We start from the raw sequence: 26,026 nt of genomic DNA on the forward strand, positions 1-26,026 counted from the left end.
ATATACAACAATCGCCTAGTATTTCGACTACTGCCAGAATGTACCTGCGAGTACCTGCCGTGCCAACACAGAGGCACGTGCACGCTTCACCGCGATTTTGATTCGCTCCACTCGATGATTCTTCTTCATTCTTTCGCTTGAGGAATCTGCAGGAAGAAGAGTCGACGTTGACTCCATGAGCATACGCGATATCACTTATCTCAGTCTGTCAGTATCTCTTGTCTAAGAGTACGGTACTCCTCGCAGTCGAAGTGTATACCCAATCTCGACTCGAATCTGTCGAGTCAAGTCAAGCTGACCTGAGAACTGGTGAACGGAGTGGGTCTGGGGCCGAGAGATCCACGGTTCAGCTCTCTTGTTTACTTCCCCCCAAACAAACCATAACATCCTTCAACTTTACCTTCTTCCTCCATACTCCTTCCTCATTCCGATCGATCTGATATCTCCTTTTGAACATTCCTCTTCCTCCGAATTACCTCATTTCCCTCCCACATGGTGCTTCTACCCCTCTAATTCTATTGCCCTGCCCACCATGTTTAAAGCCCTCATGGGCGGGGGCAACCGCTCGTCCTCCGACGTCCGAAGCACCACCAGCTCCAGCTCCAAAAGCAGCCGTCGCAAGACCGATTCCAAGTCCTCCCACAGCCGCAAATCCTCACGGGGTGACGACCGTGATCGCGGTTTAGGAGACTTGTCTGCTTATGAGCCATCTGCCTCCGGAAGTCGCCGTGGTCCTGCCAGCGCCGCCGGTGATTCTGTCGCTTCCTTCATAACCGCCGAACCCGAATCCTACGATGCTCCGGATCGCATCGTTGAGCGCACTCCCAAGCGCAGGGATAGTGATCGAGAGAGCAAGAGCTCTCGTCGCCGCGAGCGTACCCGCGACCGATCCGAGAGCAGAGAACGAGAGCGTGAGCGTGAGAGGAGAAAGAGTCGCCGCGCGACTGATGATAGAGATGATGAATTAGTTCGATCCGATGATCCTCGTGAGCGCCGGCGCACACACTCCGGAGACCCCTACATGCCACCTGTCTCCACTGCCATGCCATCCAGTGCTCCGGGCGCTCAATTTGCTGCCGATATGGCGGCGCCTGGCTTTTCGCAATTCCCTGGTCAGTACGACGCTGGCATGCCGCCTGCGGCCTTCTCGCCTGCCCACGAATCGACTCCATCTCCGTATGATCCACATGTACAACAGCAATTCCCGGGACAATTCCCTACTGGCACCGCACAACCATATGTCCCTCCTAATCCTGCCGGTGCCGCCGCAGACTACTATGGCGACCAGGGCCAGTCTGTTCAGTATCAACCCGGTGTCCGGCCACCGGACCCTCTAGTAATTCCGGCCCATCAATCGCATCTACAAGCTGCATCTCCATCTTCAAATCCTCCACCGGAGCCAAGCAGTATGGGTCAAGTTGGTGCGGCCGCTGCTTACTTCGACGATGCCGGCCCCGCCGAGACGCAAGCTGTGCCTTCAAAACCAACCAAGCCGTCTAAACCTAGCAAGCCTTCCTCGAGTGCTGTTCCTGCATCAGCGGTGGCCACTGGAGCCGTCGGATATGGGCTAGGAAATACAATGTCGTCTTACGAAGATACTCAGTCCCAGTATACCGCGACTGCTCATCATCAGCAATCTGCGTCTTACTCGCCACCGGCTGCCACTAGCAGTAGCAAGCCTCCAAAGCCAACGTACGGTATTGGCGCTGGTGTTGGTGCCGCAGCAGCAGGCGCAGCAGCAGGATACATGCTTGGTCACCAGCACCACTCTTCAAGCCCCGAGAGCGCAGCTCAATACTCCTTTCAGAACCATGAGGAACACTCCCAAACCGGCTTACCCCCATATGGTTCCAGGCCTCCTAATGCTATGGTGGCTGCTGGAGGCGCAGGTGCAGGTGCTGCTGCATACGCCGCTCAAGCTGGTCATTATCATTCTCATTCGCACCCGCTTCCACACCGGCCTGGTTACTATCCTTATGCACCTGGTGGCCTTGCTTATCAACACCGTCACAGGGGCCCGCTTTCGAAATTCGTGGATTTCTGGCGCGACCCTGAAGGTGTGGGACGGTTTGAGGATTATACCGAAACCATTGGCGTGTGCAAGTACTGCTTCGATCCCCACACTAGCTCCGTTGACGCTCCGCGCAAACATCACTATGAGCGACGTCGACACTCTTCCGACCGTTACAGTGCTAGCACTTCTTCCCGAGTGAGCAAACTCAGTCGATACCATTCTTCGGATGATGAAAGCCGGCGCAAGCGGTCGAAGAAGTCATCGTCGTGGCTACCAGGCATGCTTGCTGGGTACGCCGCAAAGTCGATTTTTGCCGGCAAGGACTTCAATGACTCGTACAGTGTTCGCTCTGGTCGGATGGCTGGTGATCGTGCCTCGTCATATGATGGTGATGATGTCTCAAATTCCGATCGGAGAAGTTACACCTCTCGTGGTGTGGTTCGTCGGTCTGATCGCAGCCCGCAACGAGGATATTATTCGGACAGTAAGCATTCTCACCGGCCTCGATCTCGCTCGCGGTCTTCCTCGCGATCAGGTCGTCATTCCTTTGTGAAGGAGGCTGCCTTGGGCGCAGCAGTTGGTGGTGCTGCCCTCGCTGTTGCGAAACACCATAACCGCAGCCGTAGTCGCTCTCCTTCACGTGGACAACGCCGCAAGGAATCTTCATCTAGCTCTTCCTTTGTTGATGTCTCTCGATCTGGTGCCAAGTCTACCGGTGGCTTCACTTCTTTCTTCACGGCTGGTTCTGAGAACCGTCAACGGAAACGTGAGTTGAAGAAGAGTAACAAGAAAAAGAAGGCGAAGCGCGGATTTTTCTCTTTCAATAGTTCTTCGTCTTCCTCTCTCGATGCAGACCTTGCTTTTGGTAGCGGTTTCGCGAAGAAGTCAAAGTCGAAAAAGGAAAAGAAGAAGGACAAAAAGAACGAGGATGTCAACGCAGCGCTGCTTGGCCTTGGTGCTACTGCCACTGCTCTTGCTGCTTCATCTCCCAATCGCCGCAGTGCTGGCCAGATGATGACTAGAGACTCTCGTTCTCGTCACGGAAATTACAGCTCTTCTGCAAATGAGGATGGAGACTGGGTCGATGCCGATTCGTCTGAAGAATCTCCATCAAGTGTCAGCTCTGCACTCGCTTTTGGTGGGAGCAGTGCTGAATCCAGTTCTGATTCCAGTAGCAGCGGTGGAGGCTGGGGATGGAGATGGGGAAGCAAGAAGGACAAGAAAAAGAAGGAGAAGAAATCCTCAGCAGCCAATGCAGCCATGGCTGCCGGCGCCGGTGCTCTGGGTGGTGCTGCTATCGCTTCTGTTGCTCGTCAACGTGATAGTCGTCCACCTAGCGAAGCTGGTAGCCTCCAGCAAGTCTATCCCGTCCCGACATCTGATCCATCGCGCTTCGATGTCGCCAAGATGTCTCCTTCTGTTGCTTCTGTTGGTCCAACTCCTCTTGTGCGCCCTGGACCAATTCCTCTCCAGCAGCCGCAACCATTTACTCCTGTTTCCCAGGCTGTTTACACTAGCCAAGGAACCCTGCCGGGATCTATTCCAGCTTACAGCGCGCCCGTCGTTCCTCCAATCTTTGCAAATGAGTTTGACCAGCATGATCCTCGATTCCAGACTTCTCGCGATGTTGATCCACGCAGACCTCGCAGAAGTGACTCGTCTCCAGTCTTCCCAACCCAAGATACACCATCGAGCCTTAAGCGCCGCTCTACGACAAAGGACCAAGCCTCTGTCTCTTTCAATTTGACGGATGAGCAAGTAGAGCGTGAGCGCCGTCTCAATCGTCGTGACCAGAGATCGCGTGAGGATTTCCACGATGACTATCCGGTTCAGATGATCGATCACGAAGAAGAGGAAGCTCGACGTGATGCTGAGCGCCGCGAGCGCCGTCGCAAAGACCGTGAAGAGGACGAACGTCGTCAAAGTGAAAAGACCAAGGACTCTTCATCATGGGTCGAAGCAGCTGCGGTCGGAGCCATTGGCGCTGCTGCCGTCGGTGCTATTGCGTCCTCTTCTCATAAACACGGGGATGATGTCTCCGAAACAAGCTCACGACGTGTTTCCCGAAGTGAGAAACGCCGCGCTGAAAGGAGACAGGGTGGTGAGACATCGTCTTCCATTGTTTCTAGATCTGATCTTCCAGAGTCTTCCGAGAGAAAAACCCGTGACGAGCGAGACTCGCGATCATCCCGGAAAACTACACCATCCCCTGTCCATGATAATTACGCCGATTTCTATGCGCCTTCTGAAATTCGCCATGACGAACACGAGCACCACAGTCGTGATATCCCCGAGCAGCCTGCTATTGTTGAAGTGATGCCTGCTTCTGTTCGTAAGGCTCGTGGCGAACTGCGCGATGAAGACATGTCACGTTTCGGACAAGAACCTTATGAGAATCACGAACGTCTGCCGTGGCCGGTTCCACGACTTAATTATATCGATCCAACACCTCCTCACTCCTTGAATGGATCTGCTTTGGGCATTTCCACCCCTACATCCGCAGCCAAGACTCCTGAGACAGAACAAGTCGTCGAGTACGTTGAACCAGAAGAGCATGTTGAGCATGCTGAGTACTCCGAACCTCCTGAGCCAATTGCACGCAAACAGCGTGAAAGGTCATCAACTGGCTCTCGCGTTTCCTGGGGCGAACACTCAACCCACGAGTACGAAGTTCCTTCTTCCTCTGAGCAAGATCCACTTTCTCCTATGGAAGACCATCCCAAAGAAATTTCTTTGAGAGATATCGAGAAATCACAGTCTAAGGATACTAGCTCGAAATCCGGATACGGGGAAGACATTGAATTTGCTGCGATTGTCGCTGCTGGAACTGAAGCAGCTGGTTTCGATCCATCTTTCGTCATCGATGATCCTAAATACCACACTCGTACATCTCCCCCTGGTTCAGGTGATGAAGGTACATTTTCTCCGCGATCGAAGTGGGATAATCAAAGTCCCGAACATCATGGTTTTGTCGAAGGTGAAATCGGCAGTTATGAACCACAATCTAGAGATATCGAATCTACCACCCAGCCATTTAATTCCGAATCTGAGCCCCCGCACAAGGGACGGGATGTGTCTTCTCCATCGAAGGAACGTGGTTCTATTGCCCAGGAGGTAATTGAACAATTAAACGGAAAACAATCTCGACATGATTCTCTTGAGGATCACGATGTTTTCTCTATGCCTGGAGGTTTTAATGATGACCTTCGTGATGTTGAACCTCGGGATGATACTTACTCGGCTGTGTCTGCGCCAGTCGGGAAGGATTATGAAAAAGCCAAGTCTAAGAAGTCTCGTCGCAGCGGCGATGATTTCGATCTTTCTCGTGATCTGCCTCGTGATGTCTCTATTCCGGAGGAGGCCCCTGCTGAGCCATCCCGTGATGTTGAGGATCGGTATGATTCGTATTCGGCTGTTTCTGTTCCAGTCGGGAAGGATTATGAGAAAGCCAAGTCTAAGAAGTCTCGTCGCAGCGGCGATGAATTGGATATGTCTCGCGATATCCAATCTTCCGCCGATGTCCCTCACACCAGTTCTCCTCGGGACGTGGTCGAAGATCCATATGATTCTCGCTCAGCGGTCTCCGCTCCCCTTGAGAAAGACTACGAGAAGACGTCTAAATCCAGGAAATCTCGACGTAGTGGTGATGATTTCGAGCTGCCTCGTGATGTCCCCGCTGATTTGACTCGCGAGAACATTGCTCTCGCCGAAGAGGATGAAGGCGATGATGACAAGAAGAAACGGCGTAAGCGTCGCTCGAAGCGTGAGAGTGATACCTTTTCCGTCGACGATGATGCCCGATCTGCTGTGACCTCTTATGACGATGCCGATAAGTCTGAACGCCGCAAGCACCGTCACCGTTCCTCTGGTCTCCGTGATTACGATGATACTGCTTCCATCACGTCTTCTCCTGCCATGGTTGATGAGACACGGGAGAAGCGCCGCAGCAAGGACGAGAAACGATCCAAACGTGACAGCGATACTTTTTCCATTGATGATGATGCTCGATCTGTTGTTACATCTTATGAAGACGGTGATAAATCTGAGCGACGCAAGCATCGTCACCGCTCCTCCAGCCACCGCGACTTTGATGATAATGCTTCCATTACATCTTCTCCTGCGCGCATTGACGAGACACGAGAGAAGCGTCGGGGCAAGGATGAGAAGGAGAAGAGTCCTGGTGGCTTTCTGCGCAATATCTTCGGTTCGCGCGTCTCAGCACCCGCTGATGACCGCAATCGCTCCTCATCTTCACTAGAGAAGCGTTCATCTCGAGAGGCAATGTCTGAGGCGGGCATTGATGACGAGCGACGCCGCCGCAAGAAACATTCCTCCAAGTCACGCAGTTCCAGCAGAGGTTCAAGACCGGATGATTCGGACAAGGGTGATATAAATCTGGAAGAGTATCGATCACGTCGGCAGGAGAAGGAAGAACGCCGACGCCATCGGTACGAGGAGATCGTCGAGTCTGGAAAACGAAGGGACTATGAGAAGGTATAGCATCTGAATTATCTCTTTTTTTCAAGTTTTTTTTTCAATTTTCTATTTCCTCGTTAATATGTTGGAACTCGATTCTTGTACACTGTTTATGTGCCATATAGTTACCCCTTTTGTGGATGATCAACACCCGATCTATCCAATGCATAAAGAAAACCACAATTCCCCAAAACCAACAAAAAGAAGAGAATTTCATGCTAAGCATTTTCTTTGGTATTTTTCCATGTGCAGGACGGAAATCCTTCGGATTTAAATGACGCCCGCGACGACTCTTTTTTTAGGGGATCGCCCCGAAATGCCAGAAGGCGCTGAGCGCGGTGAAAGTGGTGCTTCGGGGCTTGTATCTTCAGCAGAGGGTGCAGCCCTAACAGCTGCTGGACTAGCCCTGGGTGATAAACTCATGAACCAACGCCCTCGAAGTCGCTCTATATCTCCTCCCGCGACAGAAAAAGCCCACGATCTCGCGCCCAAGTCACAAAGTAGACCATCATCACCAGAAACGAATCGAGAGGATGATATCTCTCGTGGTCGAAGTGCCTCGGTAGCACGATCAATTACCGAATCTCCAACAGCAGTTCCACTTCATTTCCGTCGTCCACCTGCATCACCGGGTGTACAACGTGCCGTACCTGTATCGGTCACCGAATCCCCTCCGCCTGTCTCACCAGGATCACCAACTCAATCCCGTCACCGAAGACTTAATTCCCTCGAATTCCGAAATTCTCGTGAGATCCGTCCCCTCTGGCTAGTCGAGCGTCATGGTTCAAGCAAGGCTGAACCAGAGGAAGCAGAACCACTTCCATCTCTACCATCAAGCAAAACTTCATCTCGAACTCCCTCCGTCGAAGATCTCCGCGCGCTAAATGAAGAAGATGGTGTTCGAAGCTGGGAAAATGTCGATCTTAGCCATGCTATCATGGAGAATCGTAGACCTACCGGTCTAACTATTTCCACTGATCAAGGTCAAGGCCAAGGGTTCGAGGGTCAAGGCCAGCGAGACCTTGACCTTTTAGGATCTCAGCAGGCTACGCCTACAGCGGAGACATTTGGTTCAGGCAAGAACAATGAGAAAGAAAAGGAGAAGCCTAAATACGAATTCCACTCTCCATCGGAACTCCTCCAAGATCCGAATTCATATCCTGAGATTCCTTCGCCTACGATTGAGGCCTTACCTTCTGCTGAGGGGTCGGTTGTTGGTGCTAAGGGTATTACTGCCAACGAAGGACATGATGTAAATCTTGACGTTGATGTCGCCGTGCCTGGTCAAGAGAAGTCGGAAGAATCTACCCGGGATATTGCGGGTGAATCTGATACTGCTGCTGCAGCTGCAGCTACTGCCACCGGTGCTGGATTTGCCGGGGTCGTCGATGCCGCTGTCATTGCTGCTGCAAAGGATATTGAGGAGCAGAAGGATTCTGATGTGAAAGATCTTTCCGAGTCTCAGGCCCATGGTATTACTGAGCAAGAAGTCGCTGAATCAAGTGCGCCTGTCGAGGAAGAAGGTTCACGGGCTCTTGGTCATGCCCAGACTGTTGAAGAGGAGGGTGCCAAGAGCGTTCCCGAGGTTCCTGAGCAGCCCACTGAGTCTATTCAGGATAAACCTGCAGATGAGCAGGAGCCTGTTGCTGAAGAGCCGGTGATCACATCATCTTCTAAGAAGAAAAAGAAGAAGAAGAAGGGCAAGAAGGACGAATCTAATGGAAGCAATGACTTACCTTCTGATCCTGCTCCTGCTTCCGCTGCCGATGACCAATTACCTGCTCCAGAGACTATTGAAGGTGAAGCCCGCTCTATCGAGCCCGAAGCCACTCCTGCTCCAGGCGAAGAAATCCCCGCTGCCATTGAGCAGCCCTCTGCCCCCACTGCCCCAGAGCCAGAGAATGACTGGGTTGAGGTCTCAAAGGATCCCGAAGCTGACACCGAGTCTGTGCCCCCCGTCAGCAAGTCTGCTGGCGTAATCTCTGTCGACGAAGCCGCTCAAGATATCGAGACGACACCCACAGAGCCTGTTGAGTCTGCACCCCAGGAAGTCCCTGTCGAGCCTCAGCCTGAACCCGAAGTCCCTTTGACTGCCGCGCAGAAGAAGAAGGCTAAGAAGGACAAGAAAAAGAAGGCAAAGAGTAATGGATTAGACCAGCCTGAAGATGTCACCGCGGATACTCCGTCTCAGCAACCAACCGAGCAGACTAAAGAGGAACAAAAAAGGGCTATTGAAACAGCCCTCCAGCCTGCACCCGCTGCTGAGACCGAGTCTACAGACAAAGAAGTACCGCAAGACATCACTGTCTCGGAAACTCCTGCCCCAGTCGAAGAAATCTCTGAGGTTCAAGAATCATCTCGTGAGGTCATTGAGCCAACTGACGAAATCGCCAACAAAGAGCTTGGAGACGAGACATCAGCTCCCACTCAAGAAATCGAGCCACCAGTCGACGAAATCAACAAGACTAGTGAGGGACCATCTTCCCTCGAACAGCCTGTCTCCGAATCTCATCCCGAAGAGTCCGAACCAGTCTTCACCGAGACCCAAGAAAACTTTCAACAAGAGCAAGATGAATCGATGCCCGCTCCAGCTGAATCGACAGACAAACCCGCAGAATCAGATGAAGACCAATTCCACGAAACTGTCCAAGAACAACATCTGACCAGCGAATCAAACAAAGATGAGTCAAAGACAGTTTCAGAACCAGCAGTTGAAGAGACTCAGGAACCGAAGACAGAAGAGGTAGTTGAAGAAACAGCTTCGAAGAAGAAGAATAAAAAGAAGAAGAAGAAGAGTAAATCTGTTGCTGAGTCTGATCTTCCCGAGGAGAAACCTGTTGAATCTGATCCAATTGCATCGGATCAGACTGTTGAAGAACCTAAATCGCAAGAAGTTCCTGAGGTTCCGGCTGAAGCTGAGTCTGAGCAGATTAGTCGAGGTCTTCCTGACGAAGTCCCAGCTGCTCAGGAGGCTCAGCCTGTTGAATCTGGTCCTGAATCTGTCGAACCTTCTTCTGAGCCTACGGAGTCTGCTGCTGTCCCTGCAGAGTCTGCGGAGCCTGTCAAGCCTATTGCTGAGTCTACCCCCGAGGTCACTGAATCTGCTCCTCAATTGGTTGAGCCTGCCTCTGCTCTGAGTGAATCTACTAAGCCTGTCGAATCTACTTCTGCTCCGATTGAACCTACATCTGAGCCCCAAGCTACCGAGGAAAGTCGTGAAATCCCCTCCGAATCGGCTGCCGATCCTGAAGCCGATCCTGAAGCCGATCCTGAGGCTCCTATGACAGCGGCACAGAAGAAGAAGGCTAAGAAGGACAAGAAAAAGAAGGCTAAGCAGAGTGTCTCTTCTGTTGCGGATGAGGAGAAGCCAGCTGATACCCTGATCGACCCTGCTCAACCTACCGAGACTGCTGAACCCGCTGAGTCTACATCTAATGAAGCACCGGCTCATATTGATCAGCCTGCTGAGTCGACGGATTCCGTCGAGCACGTTGAATCTACTGAGGCCACAACCATTGAAGTCCCTGCTGAGACTGCAACTGAAGATGTAGCCAGAGAAATTGAAATCGCCCCCGAAGCAGCAACGGAAAAAATGGCAGCTCCGGAAGAGCCAGATACCTCAGCTCAGGCGGAGCAGTCTACTGAACCCGTGCAGCAAATCTCTGGCCCTGCGGAGGGGGCTCCTTTGGAAACCCCAGCCGATACTGTGTCTCAGCCCCTGCAGGAGCAACCTGAAATCCCTGGCGAACAGCCTGTCGAACCAGAAGCAGCCCCAGAACCCGAGGTTCCTATGACAGCAGCCGAAAGGAAGAAGGCAAAGAAGGCAAAGAAAAAGCAGCAAAAGCAGCAAGATAATGTTGATACTGCTGTTGACAACACAGAGACCACCGAGTCTGTGCCTGCTCCCGAAACCCAAGTCCAGGCCGAATCCGAGATTGCCAAAGAAACAGAGACTAATCCCGATGCTGCTGCTGCCCCTGCTCAAGTCTTATCGGAATCTGTTGTACCCCAGACCGAAGAGAGTAGCAGAGACGTCCAATCTGAAGCTGTGGAGCCCATCTCGGAGGATGCTTCGGCCGCACCTGTTGAGTCTACGCCAGCTGAGCAAACAGCCATTGGTGCTCCCGTCTCTTCTGAAGACCCTCCTGCTCCGACCGAATCGCAAGAGGAAGACAAGAATGTTGGAACTGAAGTTTCCAAGGAAGAGGACACCGCTCAATTATCCACCGAGCAGCTTCCTGAAGTTGCAGAGGCAGAACCTTCTCAAGAACAACCTGAAGCCGAAGCCGAGCCTGAAGTTCCTATGACGGCTGCTCAGAAGAAGAAGGCTAAGAAGGACAAGAAAAAAAAGCGTCAATCCGTGGCTGAAGAGCAACCAGCAGCCGAGCCAGAGCCAGCTACAGAAACCACTCCCGATGCTGCTCAAGCACCCTCTGAGGAGCAGCCGGAAGCTGAGTTAGAACGATCTACAGAAGAAGCTGTCGATGCCGCTCAAACCCAACCACAGGAGCCCGCCCCAGAGCCTGTGCAAGAATCTGCGCCAGAAGTGACCGAGAAAGATGTCGAAGCCGAAGCTCCTGTCGAGAAATCTAGAGATGAAACGGCTGTCCTCGAGACTGTCGGCGAAGAGCCAAGCATTGAACCTTCTACCACTGATTCCGCCCAAGATGTTCCTACTGAAGTAGATAGCTTGGAGAAGTCTCTCAATGACAAGCCCCAGGATGAACCGGCTGTTTCTGAGCCAGTATCTGAAGAGTCTCCTAAGGCCGAGGAGCAGACTGCAGAGGAGGAGAAGCCTGTTGATGATGCCCCAGTGGAAGATGCTGAGCCTACTTCTTCCAAGTCCAAGAAAAAGAAGAAGAAGAACAAGAAGAACCAGTCTGTTTCTGAAGATATCACTGAGCCTGAGGTTACCAAGGAGGAGTCTACCGAGCCTGCTGCTGAAGCTACTCCTGAGCCCAACGTTGTATCCGTTGCTGCTGAACCTGAATATCCCGTTCAAGAGCCCGCTGTTTCTCAAGATGCCGAGATAGCCCCAGCGACCGGCAATGCGGAACCTCCTGCAGTGACTGAAGATGCTCCCGTTCCTGAAGAGCCAATTCTTGAAGAGGCCCCCAAGGATGAAGATTTCACTGGGCAACCAATTCCCGAGGCCGAGCCCGAAGCTCCTATGACTGCTGCACAGAAGAAGAAGGCGAAGAAAGATAAGAAGAAGAACCGCAAATCTGTGGCCTTTGAAGAAGAGCCTGCAGTCCCGGCTGAGGGCACCACAGAGGAAACGCCTTCTACTCCTACCGTAGATACGGAAGCTAAGGATGTGCCAGCTTCCGAAGACTTTCCCAGCCAAGAAACTACTGAGACTGCCGCCGATGCTCCAACTGTTGAAGCACCAGCAGACAAGGAGGCACCTGTCTCAGAAGAACCCTCGGTCGATCAGCCTGAAGGTCCACTGGAGGGCACTGCGCCTGCCAACGAGACTGCTCAGAACACACAAGACGCTGCGGTCCCAGAGCCTGCTCTGGAAGCCCCTGTTGAGTCATCAACGCCATCCCAAGCTGATGAGCAGCCCCAGCCTGAGCTGGAGACAGTAGAGTCTGTCGTCGAGTCAGGTTTGTCAGCCAAGGAGCGCCGCAAGCTCAAGAAAAAGGAGAAGAAGAAGGGCAAGTCTGTTGACTTGACTGAAGAAGAACCTTCTACTCCTGTTGAGGCGATCCAAGAGCCAGAGACTGCAGAGGAGCCTCAAGCCGAGATCCAGAAAGAGGAAGAGCAAGCTGCTGCCCCCAACCCAGATACTGCCGACGCTCCTCAGGCCGAAGAGGTGAAGGAATTGGACGAAAAGACTGATAGCGCCGAGACACCACAGCCCGCGGAGCCGGACACGACAACTTCCGAGACCGATAAACCTGTTGAGGACGAAGCTCCTCAGTCTATCGAGCCTCCCGCCGAGCCAGAGCCAGCCCCCGAAGTCGAAGTCGCCATGTCAGCCAAGGAAAAGCGTAAAGCGAAGAAGGATAAGAAAAAGCGCCAATCCAAGAACCTCGAAGCCGACACGACGACCGACGCCGTTCCCCAGGACTCCGACAAGACCGTCCCTTCCGATGACACACGGGATTCATCTATACCCGTGACGGCAACCTCGCCTGCGGAACATGACGGTAAAGAAAATCAGTCCCACGACACAGAAACGCCCGAAGCCCCGGCAAATGAGAAGTCTCCGACTGATGAATTCGTGTTTTCGCAGGTAGAGCAGCCACAGATAGAGAGTCTTTCTTCAGATTATCCTCCCCAGCCCGTGCTTGAGCGTTCGATTGAGGTTAGCGAGTCGACGGAGAAAGATGTGCAGAAAGAGGAGGAGGCGCCTGTCATCGAAGACGTCGAGGTATCCAACAAAGCCGAGAGCCAAACCGTCGACGAAGTTGTGGAAGATGAGAAGGTAGAGCAGAAGGAGGATGTTGTGGAAGAACCTACTGAAGAGACTGCGAAAGAGGAGGCGCGCGTGGATGTGGTGGAGACCATCCCTGAGGATGTTACAGAGAAAGAAATTAACCAGGAAGCTCCTGCTGAGGTGTCTACTGAGACCATACTGGATGCCAGTGTTCCCAACGAGCAAGAGCAGGCTGTGGAGGAGACTCAACCACCGGCCTTGTCCAAAAAACAGAAGAAAAAGGATAAAAAGAAGAAGAAGCAGCAGGAGGAGCCAAACGAAGTTGATAGTCCTGCCCCTGAGCCGGAGGAAGTGATTGAGGAGAAGGTTCAGGAGCCTGAACCCGAGCCTGCTGCTGAAGAAGCTCAGGATAAATCAATTGTTGAGCCAGAGCCAGTTGCACAGCCAGTTGCAGAGCCAGTTGCAGAGCCGGGATCTGCAGAAGATAACGCCGATTCTTCTGCGCCACAACATGGCGACACTGTGGATTCCGCGAAAGAAATTCCACCTGTTGAAGAGCCTGCCGTTGTTGAAGACAACTCGCAAGCAGTGGCTTCGCCGCTGTCAAAGAAGAAGAGCAAGAAGGATAAAAAGAAGGAGAAGGCCGCTGCCGTTGCCGCTGCAGCAGCCGCAGAGGAAATCCCTGTCGAAGAAGTCCCGACAAAAACAGCTGAACCGTCTGCTTCTACCGAAGTGAAGGATACTCCAGCCCCCGAGCCACCAGTCGACACAATTGAATCTGAAGACAAGTCATCCGAGCCCCCTGCTGATAGCTCGAAAGAAGTTGATGTCGCTCCAGATGAGGACCAAGCGGCCGTGGATGAATTGAAGGATGAGCAGCTTGACCCCGAAACGCCCTCAACGGATGTCAAGACAGAAGCTGGTAAGTCTGTCCCCAAACTCCCTTAAAATGACACTTCCTGAATAACCACTAGAAGAAGCTCCCGTGGAGACTACCGTCGAGCCCATCGCTGAGTCTCACACCGAGCCACAGTCCGGGACGCAGCCCCAGCCTGAGACATCTAGTCCGCCGAAAAAGATGTCAAAGAAAGAGAAGAAGAAGGCCGCTGCCGCTGCCGCTGCCGCTGCCGCCGCCGCACTTGAGGGTGAAGAGCAGCAAGAGCCCGAGACGGAGCCTGCTGTGGAAGAATCCCCTATGCCTGCTGAACAAATGATTGAGCCTCCAGAAGGGTCCATCGCGGAGAACGTCAATCCCGATGCTTCGAAAGAGGTTGCATCTGAGCAGACCGAGCCAGTCGAGAAAGAGAACTCCTCTCATTGACCCAACGCCCGAGCCCACTGAAGCTATTCCGGGTGAGCCCGAGCAGCAAGAACAATCCCCAGAAAGCGAAACCCAGGCTGAACCACCAGTCGAGGAGCCCTCTGCCGAGTCAATGGCCCGCAAGCTATCAAAAAAAGAAAAGAAAAAGGCCAAGAAGCAAGTCAAGGGGAAGCAGTCGAGACTCTTGATACTCCTGTCGAGGAGCCTGCAACAGAAGAGCCTTCTCAAACGGAACCTGTTCAAGAGAACACTCCAGCGGCCCCTGAAGAGCCAGTCATTGAGTCCTCTCAGGAAGCCACCCGCGAGACTGAGGCCGTTCCTGAGGTTCCAATCACCGAGACAACTGAAGCCCAGCCTGAAGGTCATGACACATCCGCTGCCACTGAGCTACCAAACCCAGAAGATAGCGAACAGGTCGACAAGAACGAGACAGGCGTCTCAGGCTACCCAGTCAAAGATGATGCTCCAGCCGCTCAAGAGCAAGACCAGGATGTCTTTGTCGAACAAGTAGACCGAAAAGCTCTAGACCAGACACCTTCTCTTGAAGCCCCTGACCAGCCGGAGAAGGACGAAGATACCAACAAACTCACTGAAGATCTTGAGAAGGCTAAAGACGTCAAGGAAACTGGACAATTGTCAGAAAGCCAGCTTCAAGAGCCAGAAGTGGCCACTGTCTCCAGGAAGTTGTCAAAGAAAGAGAAGCGAAAGGCCAAGAAGAAGGGAATTGTGGAGGAAGTTGTTGAAGAAGAACCAGTTCAAACTCCACAGGAGATTGCAGAGCCTGCTGTCACTGAGCCTACTACAACTGAGTCTAAAGAGGAAGATGTACCGAGATCAGTGCCTGTACTGGAAAATGAGTCTGCAGTGGAGCCGGAGAGGGAACTTCCGAATGAGCGCCAACATGAAGCTGAGTCGAAAAAGGAGCTAGAAACGGAGCAAGACGTGCCTCAGGAGATTGAGCCTGCAAATGAATCTTTGCCTGCTCTTGAGACAGTGAATACAGAAGAAACTACATTGCCGGAGCCACTTGAGCCACTTGAGCCAGTTGAAGAAGACACACCACTTTCGCGCAAGGCTTCCAAGAAGAAGGCAAGGAAGGCAAAAAAAGCTGCCCAAGCCTTGGAGGTAGAGCCATCTTCTGAAATTACAACTGACCAAGCGGAGTCTACGCTTCCTCCCAGCCAAGAAGAAGTCTCTCGCGAGATTGATCTTTCTACATTGACTACGCAAGAAAAGAAGTCGGAGGATGACGAATTCCCTACAATTGAGTGGGACCATGGCCACAAACCTGACACACTCGAGGCTCAATCACCCGAGCTGCAATCCAAGGTCCCTGATCCAGTTCCTCAGACCATCGAGGAATTTGACGAGTCTGCGATCCCCGCCGCGCTACAAGAAGCTAGGGAACCAACTCAAGAGCAGCCCCAAGAGCCAGCAGAGGAAGAATCCTGGCCTGCTCCATTGAGCAAGAAGGATAAGAAGAAAGCCAAGAAAAACAAGAGAAAGCCAGAGCTAGCAAGTCTGCCAGAGCCCGAAGCAGAAGAACCATCTCACAAGAGAGTCGAGCTAGCTACTGATTTCCCTGAGCCACCAATTGACCAAGTCATCTCAAAGGAGGCCGAGACTGAGCCACCAGCGCGAACTACAACGCCTGGTGGCTCCAAGATTGCCAATCTGTTCCCTGGCCTTGAACGAGGCGGGTTCAAACGATCGGTTCTGGAGAACAAGACCCCGTCGCTAAAAGATAGTGCTGAGGAAGAGACCGTAGCGGACATGGAAGCAAATCGCGATCTCGCGATCCCCGTCTCGGAAGCACCCCAAGCGACCCCCGAACCCAGAGATAATGTTGAGAGTGAACCAGTTGTTGATGATGTATCTCCAAAACCCATCACTTCCACGGAAGCGCCAATTGAGGAGCTACAACCAAAGGCAGAGGTAAAGCCAGAGCCCGAGCTTCCCATCCACGATGAGAAGTCGATCGAAGAACCATCACCGGCACCCATGCAGTCTGCCTCTAAGGAGCGATCCTCTATGTTATTTGATTCATCCCCGTCTATGCGTACAGAAGAATCAACTACGCCTCGACGACTCCTCCCTTCTCAGATGGAGACAGCTGAGATCTCTCCTACGCCCTCCCCCTCTGGATTACGCCGAACTCCCTCCGTGATTCATGGGCGTCATCAGCAAACTCCTCGCACATGGAATCTTGACGATGATTCTCTCGTCGCTACAAGTGGTCCATCTCCGCCACGATCAATCTTCGGAGGACCATTCGGCGATTCAGATGCCCTCTCACGTCCCCGAACTCCACTAGACCCCATTGCGGAGCAAGAACCCATGGATGGAGACTCTACGACCATGGCTCGCTCCGGGACGCCCCGTCTGGAGATCAAACCCGAACATGTTCTTCCACGACCAGTGACTCCTGTTCGCAAGTTCACTGATAATGCAATGGCACGAGAGAAATGGCCAACTCCCGAGAATGAAAAGAGTCACCAGCATGAACAATCTCAATCCCGATCAAGATCTGATTCTCCCTTCAAAACCCCGGAACAAGGAATCCCCGTCCTAAAACCAACCAGCAGCAAAGGTAAACTGCGCCGTACAAATCGAAGCACCAGCAGTGATTTGCGGGCGGCCAGTCGAGCCTTTGACGATCACGGGGAATCTTGCCAGCCTCCTCCGCCTCCACTCGATCTCGACCAACTCCCTTCTTCTTCCTCTTCCTACGATCCTGTCAATGACAAGGGCAAGCGGCCCCTACGAAACATGGATGTTTACGTGAGTATTCCTACTTTTCACCTTTATATTTTGCATTGATTCTTTGTTTATTGCTGTGTTTGTGTATGTTTATGTTTGCTGACTAACTTTGTTTAGGAGGGTTGGGGTGAAACGCCCAGCTCCCCACGGTCGCCCAGCCGACCGCCGAGTGTCCGCCGTCGTCGCAGCATGCAACACCTCCAGGACATGGAAACTCGCCTGGACCAGTTGATTTCCGAGAATCGTTTATTGATTGCCGCCCGCGACGAGGCGGAAGATAAATTACGCAATGCTAGCGTTTCGCGCCGGAAGAGCGATCGTGCCCTCAATAGTAGTAGCGCCGATCTGAGGGATCGCGAAGCCGAGGTGGAACAACTAAAGAGCTCGGTGGATTGGCTCCAGAAGGAGATGACTCGTGTGACTCAAGAGAATGAAGGTCTCACGGCATCCAACGCTGCTCTCGCTGCCGCCCATGCTGCCGAACTGAGCAAAGTGCAGGGGTCGTCGACGCGCGAATTGGACGACTTGCGATCACAGCATGATGCTCTCGAGGCACAGATGGAGGATCGCGTTCGACAGGAAATTGAATCGGCTCTCGCTCAGAAAGACGCTGAGCTACGTCGTCTGCGAGAGGAATTGGAAGAGGCCCGCGATAAAGTCAAAGAACTGCAACAGCAGATCGCATCCTCGGTCAATGACAATGCTCTCGTCTTCCGCGACGAGGACTACTTCGACGCTGCGTGCCAGAAGCTTTGCGGTCACGTACAACAATGGGTGCTCCGCTTCTCCAAGCACTCTGATCATCGTCGCTGCCGCCACTTGAGCGACATCAATGATGAGAAGATCGCCGATCGCTTTGAAAATGCCCTTCTCGATGGCTCCGACGCCGACGCTTACCTCTCTGATCGTGTTCGTCGTCGTGATGTCTTCATGTCCGTGGTCATGACCATGGTATGGGAATACATTTTCACTCGCTACCTCTTCGGTATGGACCGGGAACAGCGCCAGAAACTCAAGTCCCTTGAGAAGCAATTAGGAGAGGTCGGTCCTCGTCGCGCAGTACATCGCTGGCGTGCCACCACCTTAACCCTACTGTCCCGGCGACCAGCCTTCGCCTCCCAGCGCCAGAGTGACACTGAAGCAGTGGCTCTAGAGATCTTTGGAACTCTTTCGCGCATCCTGCCACCCCCTTCACAAGTTGAAGGACAACTCCTTGATTCCCTCCGCAAGGTCCTCCGGGTCGCTGTCAACCTATCCCTGGAGATGCGCACCCAACTGGCCGAATTCATCATGCTTCCTCCCCTACAACCCGAATATGACACCAATGGTGACCTCGCCCGCCAAGTATTTTTCAATGCATCGCTCATGAACGAGCGCAGCGGCGAAACCACCTCTAACGACGAGCTCGAGTCCTCGCAAGCCGTCGTCCGCATCGTTCTCTTCCCCCTCGTCGTCAAGAAGGGTAACGATGTCGGCGAAGGTGATGATGAGGAGGTCGTCTGCCCAGCTCAAGTCCTCGTCGCGCGTCCCGGCAAGGAAAAGCGAATTTCCAAAATGCTGAGTGGTGATCGTATGTCGGTAGATGGCTCTCGATCGGTCCATAGTGTGGCCCCTTCGTTAGCCCCCTCAATGGCCCCATCTACAATGGATATGAGCAATATGATCTGAGGCGTCACACTCTTATCATGATCTGTTCTGATTCCAATATATCAAAATGATGAACAGGGCTCATTGTTTGTTCTTCTTCTGTTGTTTCTGGTGCTCTGGTGGTCCTGGTGTTTGGTCTCGGATATTCCCTCGCACTGATGACCTGGCGTTGATTTGATTTCATTTCGATTTGAAAATTTGTGAATTTTTTATTTCTTTGTTATTTTCGTTATTCCGTGTTCATTTTCTTTTCTTTTTTTTAACGGCCGCTGGATATGTATTTACTATCTTTGACGTTCTGATGATTCACGATCTGTACTTCTGGCATGCCATAATAGAATCATTATATTCATCTTCATCCTATACTATTGATCCATCTATCTAGCTAGCTATCACTAGCATTAGTTGACACGGTGAGCGGGCCGCCAGAAGCGGCCCTTATTGAACCGTAATTTTGCCCCACCGCCTGGCGATCTCTGTCCTCCCCCTACCTCTTTTGGTAAGCGCCCTCGCCTGGGCTTGACCTTACCCTCGACCCTTTACACTTGACGTTTCACCATGAGGACCTCAAAAGTACCCGACTCGTTTCAAGTGCACCAGGCCAGGAAGCGCCTTGATCAATTTTCCACCGACTTGCAAACGGCCATAAACCATGCGACAAAATTCAAACCTTATCGAAAGACAGCTGTAATCGCCTTTCACTGGGAGAATGATGATATAGGGGTCCAGCCCCTCGAGAGAGAACTCCTGGCCGTCTTCAAGTCTGTTTATGGATTTGAGACCGAGAGTTTCATGATTCCGCTTATCGAGTCCCAGTTCAAACTTCTAGAACGTCTTGTTTCCTGGTCACGACGAAGTTCTGGAGAAGATACGCTCCGAATTTTTGTTTACTCAGGGCATGCGGGGTTTGCCGGAATAGTGGCCAGTCGCTGGGATTTGGCGTGAGTTATACCCCATGTTGAATTCTACCAATGTATCCCAGCTAACAAATAATAGCGGCAAATACGAACAGAATACCGGTAACCTGCAAGGTCCCAAAATCAACTGGTGGGAAGTTCGTGGCTACCTCGAACAATACGCCGGCGAAGTTTGTTATCTTTTTGATTGTTGCTCCGCAGGATCAGGGGCCTTGAGCGCGTACGACGGAGCAGAGTTTATGGCAGCCTCTACCTGGGATCAGACAGCAGTGTCGAATGTCCATTTCTCCTTCACCCGAATTCTCATCGACGAGCTCCGTCAGTTAAACGGCCAGGCCGAGACGCTGGCTGGTATCTATGCCCGAATTTTCCGCTACGCACAGCAGAATCAGATTGGGGCTGCACCAATACATATCCCTAAACTGAATTCGCCAAGCGTGACTATCGGTCGTAGTCGCTCAAGGCCGGTCACAAGAAGCGTCGACCAAGAGTCTTACAGGGTGCTACTTAGCATCAAAGTCCGAGAAGAGATTCCCCTAGATTTCACCCAATGGAAAGAATGGCTTGCTCGCAATATTCCCGCTAACGTTTTATCCACCAAGGTCACCGTCGAAGGAGCTTTTCGAGGCTCTAGTCTCCTTCTTTTCACTGTTCCTATAGAGATCTGGACCATGCTGCCGGCCGATGACCCATCCTACACATTTATTGGACACGTTACGTCTCATAATCTCCTGTCCCGACCACCGACTCAAACAAGCACACTAACAAGCACACTACCAATGCACTCCGGCGCTCCATCTGGCAGAGAAAATCAGCCACCGCGAAGCCCCGACAGAAAGCCGTTCGGTAGTCCCGGGCGTTGACCGTCTCATTGAACAGGCTTGGATTGTGGTTTGCCATTCCCCCCCTTTGCTTTGTTTTGTCTTGCTTTTCCTTATTTTCGAACCTGGATAATGAGTTCTACTCTACTCAAAATGGAATTTTTCTTTCTTATAACGTACGTAACTCACATGCGAGCTGATCACTCAAGCGAGCTGATCAGCCCCACAACCCACTTCACATGAATATATAACTATAACTAGTTATTCCTATAAAAATTGCCAGAATTGGGGGAAGTTAGCAACACAGGGTTCTTGATGATTCCATTGGATAGCGTACCCACCGAATTCCGACGAGTTGACAGGACCACGTGACACTATGTATATTCCCCAACATGTAGATTACTGTAGCTTTCTCTCTTTCTTCTTTCTCTCTCCAAACTCGAACTCTTCGTGTTCTAGATGGTTCTCTCTCTCTCTCCTTCAAATCCTTCATATCATAGTAGATGACCCCGTCAAACTCCTCCAGGAGGTGAGTCAGGGTGAGCGAGACGCGCAAAACGGCCTCAAGTGCGGTCGTTTTTGGCCTTCTGCTCACTGTGTCATCTTTAATTGGAGTAGTATTTATTATTTACCTACTTAATTCGTTCTCATCTTACCCTTTTCCTCTGATTTATCTTTGATTTCTACTATATAAATACAAATGTATCATTTTATACTCTGCATTTGCTAGATGACCTCATCGTCCGTTTTAGGCGACTTGCAACTTCAAATTTTCTTTTTTTTCAACTTCTTCTTCTTCTCTTTCTGTCCGTCTTTGATTAGCATAAAAGCTGGTCTTGTGATTATTTACCATATTCACTTCTATTCCCCTGGTTACAGTTCACCCGCACTGACGCACTCTTATCTGCTTTTTCTTTGTATTCCCCCCATCTTCAACCTGCTTTCGCCACACGCGTCATCCGCAGCGGAGAGCTTCAACTTCAGCTCTGATTCGAGTCCCTGTCTACTCGACCGCTGATCTCCCGTTCTAGAAAACATGCCGGGTGCTCTTCCCCGATCGCACAGATTATTTTGACCTATTCAAACCGGATTTACGCTGTATCACTTGCTGTACACTAATTACTCGGAGGGTCTCGGCCCTCTTCCACCCAATTTCTCCGCTGCGCGCCGGCTAGCGCAGACTATCCCCCCTCTGATACTGCTCCAACACTGCATCGCTGTGCAACTCTAACACTGTAAATCCCACAGCTATGGATCCACCATTAACATCGACACCTGGTATTCAGGCTTTGCATCAAAACTCCCCTTCTTCGTCAACAGCTAGTCCAAGAAAACGCCCCCAGCGCACCGATTATCCACTTCCCACCGACAAAAATCCCGGGCATCGTCCAATGGGCAGCCGAGTGCAAGATCAGGGACCTGGTAGCACCTCCGAGACCCGCTTTCAAGAGGCCCCCGCGCCTGATAGCGAGCCCGTCAAGTCCAAATCAGCGAAGCGCAAGAAGAATCGCAATCGCAAGCGTCGCAATCGGCAAGAATCCTTCCTTACCCCCGCCAAGGAAGAATCTCATGATCACCGACCCGGCTCTGGATCGGGGACTGCCGGACCGAGAGGAGAGTCAATGGAGGATAAGAGACCAACCTCCAAGGACGCTCCGTCGTTTTTCAAACTGGGCAGGAATCTGAGTAATACCAGTTTAGAGAGTGATGCGCTGCTGGATCATCGGTATGTGGCGTGAATTGCCAGCTGAGATGACAATCCTTGGGATTGGGATCCTGGACTTTTTTTTTGTTTCCGTTTTTGACTAACCATTTTGCGTGACACAAACAGGGACCAGCCGATGATGCGGCCTCGTCGCGATAGTCGAGTCGGTTCTTCATTTCGCCCTAGTTCTCTTCTGTCGAGTGCAATCCGAGGGTCCGATGGACATAAACGCAATGGAACGGGCGGAGCACGCGGGCAGAAGTATCAGGATGATGAGAGCGATGGTGATGAAGCGAATGATCGGACACCTTTGATACGCGGTTGGTCGGGGCAAGCTTCTGGAATTTCTCGATATGGAGCAAACTCGCAGTCTAGTCCATTCCCTACCCGACAACGGCGATCATCTGGCCAGAGTGCAGCATCAGGAATATCTCCTGGAAGCCATCCAAGTGCAACTTATTCGGATCGAGATTACGATGTCAATAACCCACCCTCTATCCCCGGATCCCCGAAGGCGGGCCCGGACATGAATTATGATGATGCATTGATGACTGGTGCTGAGTTTGATTTTGCTTTGGCTCGGTCTGCAGAACTTCGCAGGGGATCAGCAGCGGGATTGAATGAGAGCTTGATTGATATCGAGGGAGGATCTCCGCCAAATCACTCTGCACCATCATCCCCCAAATCCGAACGATTCTCCCCTCAGGAATTACGAAGGCGCCGTACTGTTGCGTTGCCGGTCGAGGAGGATGTTTGCTTTCCCAATGAAAACATTTCTGAGCTGGGTGATGAGGGACCGCGCGTACTCCGCGATGAAGCCGGTGAACGTCGACGGCGCAGACATAGACGCTGGCCAGATCTGTCTGTGTTGGAAGAATGGAGTCGCGAGGAGAAGGAAGATCGTAGTGGTGATCTCCGGGTGAAAAAGATTAGTGAGCCAATGCTTATTGAGGGCCGTCTTCGTCCTCAGTATCAGTTGTGGCGTCGCGAGGAAGACGAGGCTCCTTACCGATTTACTTACTTCAATGAGGAATTTCAAAGTACTATCCACGCGCAAACAATATCAGAATTGGTACAACCAGGTGGTAGCTTCAGAGAGCTTTTCATTCCTGACCCTCCGGAATTGGAGGATTCGTCCGATGAATCTGACTTGGAAGACCATTCTGGGCATGAGTTTGGGACCTCAGCCACGGGTGGTGTTCGAGGCCAGGCTTCCCATAATGATCTCAAGGAGCAACATCCAGATCCACGGAGCGGAACAGCCACCCCTGTTTTACACACCGTCACCAAAAATGGCCAGGACATCGTTGAGCCTGTACCTAATGGATCTCGTGGTCAGTCTCGGCTGTCGGTCATCAGCGAAGGACACCCGGAATCGCACCGCGAGGCCTCGCCATCGCATTCGAATCCTCCACCCAAGCCCAAACGATATGGACCCCGACCAACCTTTTGGCTTGATGTGCTTTCTCCGACTGATGCAGAAATGCGCGTGATTGCAAAGACTTTTGGCATTCATGCACTCACCGCAGAAGATATCATGATGCAAGAAGCCCGTGAAAAGGTAGAATTATTCCGCAGTTACTATTTCGTCAACTACCGAACCTTCGAACAAGACAAAAATAGCGAAGACTACCTCGAGCCCGTCAACATGTACGTGGTCGTTTTCCGAGAAGGCGTAATTTCATTCCACTTTTCGCAAACACCTCACCCAGCCAACGTGCGACGTCGAATTCGGCAACTCATGGACTACCTTATTCTAAGTTCGGACTGGATTTCATATGCTCTCATCGACGATATTACCGATGTATTCGGGCCTCTTATCCAGGCTATTGAGGACGAGGTTGATGAAATTGATGAAATGATCATGCAAATGCATTCATCCAGTAAAGAAAATTCATCGAATGATAGTTTACAACCGTCATTTGCACCGGGTGAAATGCTACGACGAACAGGAGAATGTCGTAAGAAGGTCATGGGATTGTACCGTTTACTCAGCAACAAGGCGGATGTCGTCAAGGGATTCGCTAAACGCTGTAATGAACAATGGGAGGTTGCGCCCAAGTCTGAAATTGGTTTATACCTTGGTGATATTCAAGATCATATTATGACCATGACAGGTAACTTGACACATTACGAGACGTAAGTTGATCTTGCACTAGATGCTTTCATCTTCCTGGGCAACTTTTCTAAATGATATACTAGGATCTTATCCCGTGCGCATTCCAATTACCTTGCACAAATCAACATCCTCATGAACGAACGCCAGGAACAAACAGCCGACGTCTTAGGAAAACTTACTGTTCTTGGTACAATTGTTCTCCCCATGAATATCATTTGTGGTATGTGGGGAATGAACGTCAAAGTGCCCGGTCAAGATATTGATAATCTTTATTGGTTCTGGTCGAGTGAGTGTTTTTCCCCGGAAACACCCAAAAATCTTCCTTTCAAGTAACTAATATGTTTCAGTCACTGGCGGCTTGATATTTTTCGGTCTTGCTTCATTCTTGATTGCAAAACGTGTTTATAATATTGTTTAAATTTCGGTCATTTGGGATCGTACTTTTTGGAGTCACGGTCATACGATCCGATACGTCCAACCAACAAGATTCCCTCCTCCCTATCCTTTTCTCTGTTTGCCTGTCTTTGTCCGCCTCTCATCCCTTGGTTTTATTCTTGCTGAATCACAACTTGGCGACGGCGTTTGGATTTCTTTGACGATATACGGGTCTTATGCGGTTTTTTTTCTTGGTTTATTTGGGCCATTGGTTTTACTTCCGGGTTGTATATATCCCATTCCTGATAGATGTATAATGGTCTATTCGAGTTTCAGCTTGATCTATTGGTAACAATTTTACTAGCACTCACGACAACTAGTTACAACTAGTAGTTGTATTCGAGTTGATAATGTAGTTTCGAATACTAATTTCATGATCATACTAATGATAGAGGCTCAAATTCAATTTGTACCTTAATAAACAGATCTCTGGAGATAAAAGAGATAACAAGATCTGCCACACTGATACGAATATTAACACGCTGAAATTGTCGAGGATGCTCAACAAGTCAGCGTCGTCCGCTTGTCCTCCCCAAGCATCATGGATATGCTTAGTAGCAACGTTTCTGCGCGTATTAGACCAGGGATATTCAGGTTTTACAATGGGAATGGTAGGAGAACATACGCAGCACACACGGACATTGCCAGAGGAAGAACCGCACTGAACCATGCCCCTATAGATATCCGCATCAGAATTTCTGAATCCAATTCCCTGACCTTGGAAGAGACTTACTTAGATGAGCAGGATGCTCCGTGAACCAGCTATACGATTCAAACATTAGCTCAACTTCAATTTTTCTTCCGCATTGCCAGTGACTAAGAGTAATAGTACATACCTCACAAGCTTCACCCTGTTGTCTAGTTTCCAGGGTAGGAGAAGCGACAGCAACAGCCAAAAGGGCAGCGAAGATAGCGAAAACGCGCATAATGAAGTATATAAAGTTCGAAAATGGAGTAATATAGGTGATTAGATCTATTCAGTTGAAGGTTGCGTGATGAAGATGAATTTGATGAGATATTTGTCTGCCCTTATATACCCCAGTCCGACATAAAGTGCCTTCCAGAACAGGATAATCACGGCGCTGACCAGGCGCCGGTTCAAAGGAACAAGTAGTGGATTCATATTTGCTGCGAGTGAGATTTATTCAGCTTGAGGTTCCAAGAGTCTTGGGCTGCAGATTGTGATATCTGTTAGTCAACTTGAATTTTAGGGGAAGTGATGCAATCCAGAAGTATTCATATTTAATAAAAGTTCTCAATGAGTATATTCTAACTGTAACTTCTACGATTTTGCCCACTCTCGTTACTGAGGCTCTGATTCTATAGACTAGGACTTGTATTAGGATAATTTTGACAGCTCGGGGTCTACTATGTTCATTTAGTGGCATCGCATGCCTATGTAAGAGAGCAAAATCGGGCGTTGGGA

At 51.1% G+C, this 26,026-nt stretch overlaps 5 protein-coding genes across 5 annotated transcripts; 4 read left to right on the forward strand and 1 right to left on the reverse strand.

Moving 5' to 3' along the window:
- Nucleotides 1–532: 532 nt before the first annotated feature.
- On the forward strand, nt 533–6,514 carry N7469_003744 (uncharacterized protein; the record flags this gene model as incomplete). The annotated part of the gene is made up of 1 exon (XM_056642664.1): nt 533–6,514. One exon carries the CDS (start codon nt 533–535, stop codon nt 6,512–6,514), a length of 5,982 nt encoding a protein of 1,993 aa, XP_056502076.1.
- Nucleotides 6,515–6,806: 292 nt separating this feature from the next.
- N7469_003745 (uncharacterized protein) lies at nt 6,807–18,624 on the forward strand (the record flags this gene model as incomplete). The annotated part of the gene is made up of 4 exons (XM_056642665.1): nt 6,807–13,797; nt 13,850–14,105; nt 14,286–16,977; nt 17,074–18,624. 4 exons carry the CDS (start codon nt 6,807–6,809, stop codon nt 18,622–18,624), a joined length of 11,490 nt encoding a protein of 3,829 aa, XP_056502077.1.
- Nucleotides 18,625–19,161: 537 nt separating this feature from the next.
- N7469_003746 (uncharacterized protein) lies at nt 19,162–20,383 on the forward strand (the record flags this gene model as incomplete). The annotated part of the gene is made up of 2 exons (XM_056642666.1): nt 19,162–19,544; nt 19,600–20,383. 2 exons carry the CDS (start codon nt 19,162–19,164, stop codon nt 20,381–20,383), a joined length of 1,167 nt encoding a protein of 388 aa, XP_056502078.1.
- A 1,208-nt stretch (nt 20,384–21,591) lies between these two features.
- N7469_003747 (magnesium transporter CorA family protein) lies at nt 21,592–24,583 on the forward strand (the record flags this gene model as incomplete). The annotated part of the gene is made up of 4 exons (XM_056642667.1): nt 21,592–22,067; nt 22,173–24,185; nt 24,249–24,451; nt 24,513–24,583. 4 exons carry the CDS (start codon nt 21,592–21,594, stop codon nt 24,581–24,583), a joined length of 2,763 nt encoding a protein of 920 aa, XP_056502079.1.
- A 642-nt stretch (nt 24,584–25,225) lies between these two features.
- N7469_003748 (uncharacterized protein) lies at nt 25,226–25,526 on the reverse strand (the record flags this gene model as incomplete). Its single annotated transcript, XM_056642668.1, has 3 exons — nt 25,226–25,274; nt 25,334–25,362; nt 25,437–25,526. Coding segments are annotated over 3 exons (168 nt in total), but the record flags the coding sequence as incomplete, so codon positions are not given.
- Between the last annotated feature and the right edge of the window lie 500 nt (nt 25,527–26,026).

The sequence above is a fragment of the Penicillium citrinum genome, assembly GCF_028827155.1.
Source record: "Penicillium citrinum strain IBT 23319 chromosome Unknown utg000003l:1.0-4596430.0:1.0-4598250.0, whole genome shotgun sequence".
NCBI lineage: Eukaryota > Fungi > Ascomycota > Eurotiomycetes > Eurotiales > Aspergillaceae > Penicillium > Penicillium citrinum.